The sequence below is a fragment of the Pimephales promelas genome, chromosome 1, assembly GCF_988280905.1.
Source record: "Pimephales promelas chromosome 1, fPimPro1.hap1.1, whole genome shotgun sequence".
NCBI classification, from domain to species: domain Eukaryota; kingdom Metazoa; phylum Chordata; class Actinopteri; order Cypriniformes; family Leuciscidae; genus Pimephales; species Pimephales promelas.
Window position 1 is genome coordinate 48,787,687 of NC_142769.1, and position 11,582 is coordinate 48,799,268.

An 11,582-nucleotide genomic window follows, 5' to 3' on the forward strand; every position below is an offset into this window, starting at 1 on the left:
ATCTAAAAAATGCTGTTGCTTCAACCCAACTTTGAGTCAAATATGTTTGTTGGGTTAAACAATTCAATTTTAAAATGTTTCAGTTGAATTAAAAAAATGTAACCCAGCCATTGATTTTGTCCATATTTGACCCAAAGTTGGGTTGAAGCAACAGCATTTTTAGATGATGAATACTGTTGGACCGAAGTATTAAATAAACAATAAAAATGCACACTCATAGAGGAGAATTATGTCACATTCGGTCATTTTTGGGTCAAGTAATTCCAAGAAATCTTGTTAGTCATGAAAACAGATATCATATTATCAGATTCTGTGATGCAGAGGGGTGAAAATGCAGCAAATTTAAGCCTCACAAGTGTGATCTTTAGAAAGATAGAGATTTGTTTTACAGATACAGAAGTAAAAATGCACTTTTTGGTCCAAGTTGAACCTGAGAGGGGCGAGTGTCTTGTTAAAACATGCATGATTCTTCAAATAAAATCTAAATCTGACCAAAAAACCTGGATTGGTAAAGGCTGCTGGAAACAAAGATGACCAGTGGAGATACAGAACACAATATCATTGTTATCATAACAAACACACAGTGATAACAGAAAAATATGTTTCAGCAGTTTACATGTTTTTATTGTGTTGTTTTAAATTCACTTAGCATTGTTCGTGATTATACTGAAGTCATTAGACTTTAAATGTACATGTTGGGTACATTTAAAGACAAATCATCCTGAGAAACTTTATAAAGCTGAGATCACAAAGGAGTTTGAGAGTTTGAATGGCACATGTTCAGAAACAGAATCTTTGAGGCATCATTAAAATCTGTAAGAGAAAACAGATTTTTGTTTGATGATTTATATCTTCCATAATTGCAATTGTTATACTAAATCATGTTTAACTTACATGTCGGGCGGTTCCTGCAAATACATTCGATCATTTTGTTGTACTCCTCAGTGGTTTTAGGACTGTGTCTCTTTGTACACTGCAGAACATTATTCTGATGATGAACTAAGAAGAGAGATTTGAATATTACAGTAAAAATGAAATACTTTCGTGGTTCATATTAATACTTTTAGCACACAATGCTTTGGCAAAAAGACTTATTTCTTACATCTGCAGCCACAAACAACAGATGATTTCCAGGATCCCCTCTGTGAACGCACTGCATAGAGACACGAGGTGACATTAGTCTCACATCGAAAGGATAAACAACCTTGATTTCAGAAAACACAATATCATATGCTTTACTGTAAAAAAAATATTGTGAATTTAACGGTAAAATGCTACGGTGAAAAACTGTTAATAGGCTAACAGAAAGTTTAGGTGAATAACTGTGATAGATCTAACCGTACATTTGATGTAATTTTACTGTGGAATAATGTTAAATTTACCGTTTTTGGAAGGGAAAAATTTACACCACTGTGATTAGTGGTTGTCAGTGTATTACAATGGTACAAAATAGGACTTTAATAGTTTGGTACACATTATATCAGCTAATAAAAATGTAAAAATTACTGTAAATTTAAGTGGCTACTGTACTATTTTTGGTACAAAATAGGACTTTAGTAGTTTGGTAAACATAATATAATATAACATAATAAAAATTAAAAAAAATACTGTAAATTTAAATGGCTACTGTATTTTTTAGTACAAAATAGGACTTTAATAGTTTGGTACACATTATATCAGATAATAAAAATTTTAAATTTACTGTAAATTTAAGTGGCTACTGTACTATTTTTGGTACAAAATGGGACTTTAGTAGTTTGGTAAACATAATATCAGATAATAAAAATTGAAAAATACTGTAAATTTAAGTGGCTACTGTATTTTTTTGGTACGAAATAGGACTTAATAGTTTGGTAAAAATTATGTCAGATAATAAAAATTACTGTAAATTTAAGTGGCTACCGTATTTTTACGGTATATTTACTGAGCCATTTTTTTACCGTAAATTTTACACATTTTTTTACAGTGATGTAACTTGCTCACTCAAAGTTAATATTAAAAAATTCCCTTGGGATAATATTCATGTGAAAACTAGTGGTGTAAGTTACGTTCTGTTCCTGAAATTACCTGAGTTGTTGCACAAAATTGTGGTCAGAATCAGCAAGGCAAACCCCAGACAGATTGGTTTGGACATCTTCACTCTTGCGCTGTTGAAGGACTATATCTCGTTTTATCCCCTCGTGTAATGATTATCTCCCCTTCCCACTTCACCCCTTTATACTCTCAACTATTCATGGGGTGTAAGTTTAACGGCATGAATACGCCTCGACATGTCCATCGTGCATACCACAATTTTATCTGAATGAGAAAGGAGATACTGTTTGTTTACTTGTAATCCGACAATACTCAAGAGACAACATGTTAAATCTGATAAAGTTGATCCTGTCAGGTGGGATTGAATATCTAATAGAGTTGCTTAAGAAGTATATGCAGAACAGTATATTTGGTATATAGACTGTGAAATATAAAAAAAATATTTTTGGCCACACAGAAGGGACAAATTGCAAACATTTTTGATGCATACATACTTCTTATGAGCCATGAAACAATACACTAATGTTCATATTTTACTGTTTCTCCCTTGTATGCAAACAGAGAGTGTATTGATGTACAAACCCACTCAAAATCATTGGGATTTTGTTGCTCAAATGTCTGCTCTTCTTACATATAGCACCTATTTTATTTTTGTAAAGTTGCCAAACTAGCATGACTAAACAAACCATGTTATATTAGTTATTTCATAAAACAGAAAGTAAATATAAACCTGAAGACGGGTTTCCACTGAATCTTCCACTGGGTTTGTACTCAGATTTCATCTTTATGGGGTTAACACAAAGCTCATGCTTTTGTTTTACAAAGCTGTTTAGTAAAGTATTGTTAGGTATAGCATTACACGATGGTTTGGGAACATAACTGTACAGGTAGTCTCAGCCTCAGACGTCACGCCCACAGAACATTGGCTAAGCCGTCAGTCTGAAGGTCTATGCGATACTACTGTACAGATTAAATCTAAATCGCTACGCTGAGGTAAAAACGATATAAATACTGTTCGTTTTCTCACACAAATCACTCGTTTCGTGTCTTAGGCCATCAATGTGTACTTACATTTACGAATCATAAAATCATGTTTAATTTGGACTTCTCTGTGCATGCTTTTTGAGGTGGTGACCATAGACCTCCATTATATGACTGACAGACAAGAACGGTTTGACCTAAAAATATCAAAATTGAAAATACCGTGGAAACAAAGACACCTACATCTTGGATGCCCTTGAGGTAAGATAAAACATATCAAAAATTAATTTCAAAGTGAACTATCCCTATAATACACTCAGACACACACATAAGTCCACCTGCACAAATAGATGAACAGAATTATGCACCATGCCAGCGGGACACAGTCCTTACAGGTGAAACTTGAAAAATTTTAAAATTGCCTACAAAACTATGTATTTCAGTAATTCAAATAAAAAATGAAACATATTTAGTATGTAACTATGATTATACTTTTTAGAGGGCAGACATGTCCCCTTTTTTTATTGATTTCATGTAATATTCTAATTTTCTGAGATTTTGAATTTGGGGTTTTCATAAGCTGTAAGCCATAATCATTAAAATGATATTTTTGCACGATATTCTAATTTTTTCAAGTTTCACCTGTGCCAGATTGCAAACTGAAAGACAAGCACTAATGTCGCAAGACGTGTGTTTTACCAGATACTCAAAGCAACTATGTAGGGTTTCTGTTTGGACTTCATTTTCAAAAATGAAAATAAACAGGTGTTATCACAATTACTGCATGTATTTAATATTTCATAAAGCTTTTAGCCACTTTTTTCTTTTTTACCAGTAGCTATACCCAGCGCTTAGGATAGGCCTACTCTTAAAATTGATGAATTTCTCAAGATATGTGTTTTGTTTATTTTTCTCCTCTTCCTCTAATGTGTTGTCAATAAGTAGCCTACAAGTGAGTCATTTTAAGTAATATAAATTCTTTTTATTTAACAAGACAAACCGTGAAACATCCGTAGGCTACAGTGTGGGTTTTCATGTCGTAGATGGCGACGAGCCCACACACGGTGGGCGAACCGTCAATAAGCACCTACTCACGGCTCACGGTGTGTGTGTGTGTGTGTGTGTGTGTGTTGAGGCTTTCAGGCCCTCCCTCGCAGTGACGCATCCAGAAACGACGAAGGAAATCCCCAAGTGAGAGTTACGACAGACTAGAGGCAACTTCCGACTCGCGTTGAACACGGCGTACAAATCGACACAGAAACCAAATACGTGTCGACAGCATCCACACTCCGGACACATACAAGGTAAGGGCACGTTTCGTTGTTCTAAATGTGTGTATATATTACATGTTTCGGCTATAACATAATGTAATGTAAGGGAAAGCTTTGTTGTTGACAAGCGTGAACATACTCAAGCTCATCCGGTGCACGCGAACACGTTCTTCGTCACTGTCTTGTGTGTTTACAAGGTGTAATCCGATTGCTGTTATATATTAAATTATTATGAGCATATAGGTTAATCGCCTTTTTCCTTTCGTTTTCTCCCTCCTCAGGTGTTTCAACACTGGGTCCAGTATAGGTGTATTGAGAAACATTTGTCGCGGAAGTGCCCAGCCAAACCAACGACTTGGTCGTTTTTTATGAATACACACACCAAAGAACAACAGCAAGAGGTCATGTACGGCATGGCAGAGATGCCCGATCTCATACCACCGACAGGTGCTTTACAACCCAGTCCGGCGATCCCGTACGAGCTCGGACAGGCAGGGCGAACCCGACCAGACCTGTCCGCCCCGCGGAGAATGCAGCGAGCCCCCAAACTCGGGCAGATCGGGCGCTCCACGAGAGGTGTGTGTGTGTGATGTAATCACCGTGTTTTTGTGTTGACTTGTAATGTAGTTACTTAAGTGAGATTTTTTTTTCTTTCAAAATCCTTGACCCGAGACCAAAATATCGAAATTAAGGTTTGTTTTTAAAGGTATAGTTCACCCAAAAATGAATATTCTGCTGTCGTTAATAATCGCCCTCGTGTCGTTCCAGGTCCGTAAGACTTTCCTTCATCTTCGGAACACAAATGAATGTTTTGTATGAAATCTGAGAGATTCTGAACCTACGTGCTTCAATTAATTCATAAAGATTTTAAAACTAAATCAAATGAATTGAGCGGTTTAGTCTAGATTTTCTGAAGATACTCAAATGCTTTATATGATGAACTTATTTAATTACTTGACTTTAATTTTCGTGTTGCGCTTTACGTTTGAGCTTCCGCAAGAACCAATGAGGTCCATTCTCGTGTTACGCATCGCATTTGAGCTTCCGCAAGAACCAATGAGGTTCATTTTCATGTTACGCATAACGTTTGAGCTTCAGCAAGAACCAATAAGGTTAATTCTCGTGTTACGCATCACGTTTGAGCTTCTGCAAGAACCAATGAGGTTCATTCTCGTGTACGCATCACGTTTGAGCTTCTGCAAGAACCAATGAGGTTCATTCTTGTGTTACGCATCACATTTGAGCTTCAGCAAGAACCAATGAGGTTCATTCTCGTGTTACGCATCACGTTTGAGCTTCAGCAAGAACCAATGAGGTTCATTTTCATGTTACGCATCCCGTTTGAGCTTCAGCGTGAACCAATGAGGTTCATTTTCATGTTACGCATCACGTTTGAGCTTCCGCAAGAACCAATGAGGTTCATTCTCGTGTTACGCATCACATTTGAGCTTCAGCAAGAACCAATGAGGTTCATTCTCGTGTTACGCATCACGTTTGAGCTTCAGCAAGAACCAATGAGGTTCATTTTCATGTTACGCATCCCGTTTGAGCTTCAGCGTGAACCAATGAGGTTCATTTTCATGTTACGCATCACGTTTGAGCTTCCGCAAGAACCAATGAGGTTCATTCTCGTGTTACGCATCACGTTTGAGCTTCCGCAAGAACCAATGAGGTTCATTCTCGTGTTACGCATCACATTTGAGCTTCCGCAAGAACCAATGAGGTTTATTCTCGTGTTACGCATCACGTTTGAGCTTCCGCAAGAACCAATGAGGTTCATTTTCATGTTACGCATCACGTTTGAGCTTCCGCAAGAACCAATGAGGTTCATTCTCGTGTTACGCATCACGTTTGAGCTTCAGCAAGAACCAATGAGGTTCATTCTTGTGTTACGCATCACATTTGAGCTTCAGCAAGAACCAATGAGGTTCATTTCCATGTTACGCATCACGTTTGAGCTTCCGCAAGAACCAATGAGGTTCATTTTCATGTTACGCATTACGTTTGAGCTTCCGCAAGAACCAATGAGGTTCATTTTCATGTTACGCATTACGTTTGAGCTTCCGCAAGAACCAATGAGGTTCATTTTCATGTTACGCATCACGTTTGAGCTTCCGCAAGAACCAATGAGGTTCATTTTCATGTTACGCATCACGTTTGAGCTTCCGCAAGAACCAATGAGGTTCATTTTCATGTTACGCATCACGTTTGAGCTTCCGCAAGAACCAATGAGGTTCATTTTCATGTTACGCATCACGTTTGAGCTTCCGCAAGAACCAATGAGGTTCATTTTCATGTTACGCATCACGTTTGAGCTTCCGCAAGAACCAATGAGGTTTGTTCTCGCGGATGAAGCAGGTTCGGTTGAGTTTCTGTTTATGTTTGCTGATAAATGTTTATAATGTGAATAAAAGCCTGAATTAAATCTATTCATCACATAAAATGATCGAGTCTCTTCAAAATTTTTGACTAAACCGCTCAATTCATTTAGATTAGTTTTGCGATCTCTTTATGAACTTTTTGAAGCGTCAAAATGGTAGTTGCGTAGCTGTCAATGGAGGGACAGAAAGCTCTCAGATTTTATCAAAAATATCTTCATTTGTATTCAGAAACGTGTTTAGATTGGAACGAATTAATGAGCGAACGAACTAAGCCTTTATAATGACCCACAGCGCCTCCTCAGAACTGCACATTTTGGATGTTTTCAGGAGGCGCTAGGAAAAGTTATATATATATCTCCTAAAGCTTTCCAGCTACAGAATTAGGTACAAACTTTTTTTAATCTAATTTTAAGATTCCAAATAAATGTCAGATTGTGCCGACATCTTGGCGTCTACACACAAATGTTACGTGAGATCATGCCAACATGTCAAACATTTCAGATGATCTGATGCTGGATCCTGCCAGCAGATATCAGGTCTCTTTTGTCTGGTATCCAAAACCCAGTAACAGCAAGTCTTGTTGTCGGGTTCCCAAAACCAGTGTTATGTCTTCTACACAAAACTGTGTGAACAGCCAAGACGTTGAGTGAGAAAGACAGAGAAGAAGAGCTTTACAATGTAAATGTAATGTAAAAAGAGCGACGGGAGTCGTAGTAATAATGATATGAGCAGAGTTTATTGAATAATTTTAGTTGCACATGTTTCAATACTCATCTGACCAGTAAAAATCCAACAGATGTAATTATATATATAAAAAAACAACATTTTTTATGCTTCACAACATTGTCCTGTGACGGCAAAACTTTCAAGACATTCTGTCATCTCTAAACAGTCACTAAAACCATAATCATATGACATGAATAATAATAGTAGCTACAAAAAAAGAAAATAGAAATAAATGTTGTTTACATATTGCTTTGTTGAAGTAACAGGTTATTATTGAGAATCCTTAGATCCGTCATGAGCAACATGTTCCCTTTTTGAGTTATTAATAATAACTTGAACTTTGTTGAACACACACGATAGTCACCACAAGTCGTAATTACGAGAGAAAAACAGAGATGTTTCTGACATGAGCGTGTCGATGTTTGTTAAATTTAGTTAACAAATTTACAGATTCATTAAATTTGTTAACTAAATTATTATTTTATTTTTTAGGCTACAATAAAACCCTCTAATTTCATGTACAAAACACAACAGTATTGTACAATTACGTTACAATATATACTGGCACTTTTAAGTTTTTAAAGAAGTCTCTTCTGCTCACCAAGGCTGCATTTATTTGATTACAAATACAAAAACTACAATAATATTGTTAAAAATTATGACCATTTAAAATAACTGTTTTCTATCTGGAGATATTAGAGCCCGGCCGATATCGGTATCGCCATTTAAAATGGCCGATAAATTCTTATTTTAAAAAGAAATGCAGGTGCGGTTATTCATGTAAGGGTGGCGCTGCCAATAAAGCACATAAAAGCTGTCATAGAGAACTGGCAAAAGTAACGATTGTGAATACATCAAATATGGCAAGGAGACATTTTAATTGTTTATTAATAAACAAGTGTTTCCAGTCAGTGTCGCTGCAAAGTTGACAACGCTGACTCGCGATCTTCAGTAAACACGGCAGAGAGAAATGCACATTTCATACGGATTACAGCAGAGAGCAGTCTGTCGTTCGTTTTGATTTATTCTGTTTAAAAGTAGACATATCAATATATTTCTATACGCCGAGTTGCAGTTCACGCGCCTATTTCAGATAAATGCTGTTCTTTTTGTACTTTCTATTCATCAAAGAATCCTCAACATTGATAATAATAAATATTTTTGATCAGTAAATCATCATATTAGAGTGATTTCTGAAGGATCATGTGACTCTGAAGACTGCTGAAAATAGAGGTTTGATCACAGGAATAAATTACACTTCACTATATATTCATATAGAAAACAGTTGTTTTAACTTGTAATAATATTTCACAATTGTATTATTATTTTTTAAGCAAATAAATGCAGCCTTGGTGTGGAGAAGAGACTATTAAAGGGATAGTTAACTTTGAAATTAATTTTTGATATGTTTTATCTTACCTCAAGGGCATCCAAGATGTAGGTGTCTTTGTTTCCACAGTATTTTCAATTTTGACATTTTTAGGTCAAACCGTTCTTGTCTGTCAGTCATACAGTGGAGGTGAAGGGGGTCCTCAATCGGTTCACCTCAAAGAGCATGCATAGAGAAGTTAAAATTAAACATGATTTAATGACTCGTGAATGTAAGTACACATTGATGGCCTAAGACACGAAACGAGCGGTTTGAGTGAGAAAACGAACAGTATTTATATCGTTTTTACCTCTTGTAATCACAACCATGACAAAATGATCTGACGGCACGGGCGCTTCGGTCTGAGCATGTGCCGGAAGTGATCGCTTGCGCGCCTACGTCACTCTTTGTTTATAAAGAGATTTCGGAAGTTTTATCTTTCACTAAACATATTTAGATACACGGTAAACCGCAATGGAAGATGATTTCGGTATATCTAAATTTGTTTAGTAAAAAGTAAAACTTCCGAAATCTCCATGTAAATATTGAGTGACGTCACACGCAAGCGATCACTTCCGGCGTCACATTGAACTGATTCAGTTCGGTTCAGTTGGACATTGAACAACTGATTCAGATCACTGTGATTACACGAGGTAAAAACGATATAAATACTGTTCGTTTTCTCACACAAACCGCTCGTTTCGTGTCTTAGGCCATCAATGTGTTCTTACATTTACGAGTCATTAAATCATGTTTAATTTTGACTTCTCTGTGCATGCTTTTTGGTGGACCCCCTTTGCCTCCATTATGACTGATGGATAACAACGGTTTGACTGAGAAATGTCAAAATTGAAAATACTGTGGAAACAGACACCTACATCTTTGATGCCCTTGAGGTAAGCTAAAACATATCAAAAATTAATTTCAAAGTGAACTATCCCTTTAAAAACATTAAAAATCGTACCGATCCCAAACTTTTGACCGGTAGCGTGTAACGATTCCAGTGGTGGAATGTAACGAAGTACAAATACTTTGTTACTTTACTTAAGTACATTTTTCACGTATCTTTACTTTACTTAAGTAGAATAAATAGTGCCTACTTTTTACTTCGTTACATTTTGCAGCAATTATTCTACTTTCTACTCCACTACATTTCTACAACTTCTGTTACATTTTCATTACATTTTCAGATCAGTTTTTCCCCTGCCAAAACGTAATCGGACCATCCGTTCGTTGCACGTTTGTCTCACCAGTGACGTTTGGTTGCATCAACTAAATGCGTCTCGCACGCAGTGTGTTTATCGTGCAATTTATACGCGAAAATTAGTTTTTACGTGCATAGGAAACACACCGTGTGTAATATACGTTTGGTTAGGATTATGGCAAGCCAAGAGGTTCAGAATTACACCATAAATTAATCGCGTTTACTGCCAAACATAGTTATTAACATATAGTAAGGATATGCATGATGTGTATATTGCCTAATTGCAAGCTTGTTTCAGAAATGGTGACAATCATTTTTTTCATCATTATTGAACATCATTATGGTTGAATGAGTTAGATTTAAATGTTTTATTAATCATTAGAAAATAGTCATTAAGTAAATAAATTATGCAAGTACTTTTACTTTTAATACTTAAAGTACATTTAAAATCAGGTACTTTTTAATTAAGTATGGTTGTCATTGTGTTACTTCTACTTTTACTAAAGTAAATATTTATCTGATTATTTGTACTTTTACTTAAGTACTGAGATTCAGTACTTCCTCCACCACTGAACGATTCAGTCGGCAACATCTTTATAGACCATTTCACAAAATGTAAACAACACTGGTCCAGAAACACTTCCTGTTTCAGTTTGTAACTGTTTTCTTTATTTCACATGTAAAGAAAACATCTTAAAGATGTTTGTTTAACTTTTTGATTCAGTTTTAAATGTTCTGTTGGTTGTATTTTATCCCAGCTCTTATGTAGTGTTAAAAAAACTGAAACAGGAAGTGCTTCTGGACCAGTGTTGTTTACATCTTGTGAAATGGTCTATAAACTGAGTAAAAACAAAACAAAACACACCCGATGCACATGCTTTATTCATCACGTCTGTGTATGTTATGTATACATCGCTATCTTGCGCACCTCTCGTCATAAATGCAAACTTCCCAGTAGATCGTAATCACTCGTTTCCACTCTGTTGACACATTTCTTGTTTTGCTTTTACAGTGGTTATAGACGACGAGGACTTGGATGATATCATGAACAATAACAGAAGCTTCCCGGCGTCTCGGAGAGTGTCACCCGTCGCCTGACTGTGCCAAACGACTGAACCGAACTCAAATCTCTCTCACAAACACGTCCTCACCTTCACTGTACGAGCTTTTACGGCCTCTTCGAGGGCGAACGAGAGAACTGTGGACTTGCTTCCTGTTCACTTTACGCTTGCTCGTCACTTAACTGATGATCCTGAAGGTCTTGATGATCTCTAATGCAACAGGGCTGTATTTATTAAATTTGCACTTTACATACATGAAAGCTAACCTCATCCGGTTGGATTACTCATCTCCCAAAGAAGACATTTTTTCCAGTGAAACTCTGTTCACGTGAGATATATTTATCTCTAAATGACATCAGTTAAATGTTTAGTCACTGTGCCTGCTCTTTTTTTGTTTGTTTGTTTGAATTGAATCAATCTTAAATGCGTACTGACCGCGACAAACAATCTCACGTTAGTCAAAATGTCTTCGACTTCTAGATGTTTGCATGGGAATTAATGGATTTTTGTAAATTGTTTCGGGGGAATAAAGTATGCATGAGTGACTTTATTGAC

The 11,582-nt window shown here is 36.3% G+C and overlaps 2 protein-coding genes and 1 long non-coding RNA gene across 3 annotated transcripts; 2 read left to right on the forward strand and 1 right to left on the reverse strand.

Annotated features, from left to right (window-relative positions):
* Positions 1 to 598: 598 nt before the first annotated feature.
* cxcl17l (C-X-C motif chemokine ligand 17-like) lies at positions 599 to 2,198 on the reverse strand. Its single transcript, XM_089131033.1, has 4 exons — positions 2,068 to 2,198; positions 1,103 to 1,153; positions 895 to 999; positions 599 to 813 (listed from the first exon to the last, which is right to left on the reverse strand). The coding sequence occupies exons 1-4, from the start codon at positions 2,132 to 2,134 to the stop codon at positions 746 to 748; spliced, it is 291 nt and encodes a 96-aa protein (XP_088987159.1). The 5' UTR covers positions 2,135 to 2,198; the 3' UTR covers positions 599 to 745.
* A 1,966-nt stretch (positions 2,199 to 4,164) lies between these two features.
* Positions 4,165 to 11,581, forward strand: LOC120470142 (uncharacterized). The gene is made up of 3 exons (XR_016168505.1): positions 4,165 to 4,319; positions 4,568 to 4,862; positions 10,979 to 11,581. It is a non-coding gene; the product is annotated as an uncharacterized LOC120470142 (long non-coding RNA).
* LOC148998525 (uncharacterized) lies at positions 5,495 to 8,533 on the forward strand. The gene has a single exon (XM_089131035.1). The coding sequence runs from the start codon at positions 5,495 to 5,497 to the stop codon at positions 6,686 to 6,688; it is 1,194 nt and encodes a 397-aa protein (XP_088987161.1). The 3' UTR covers positions 6,689 to 8,533.
* Position 11,582: the final 1 nt, after the last annotated feature.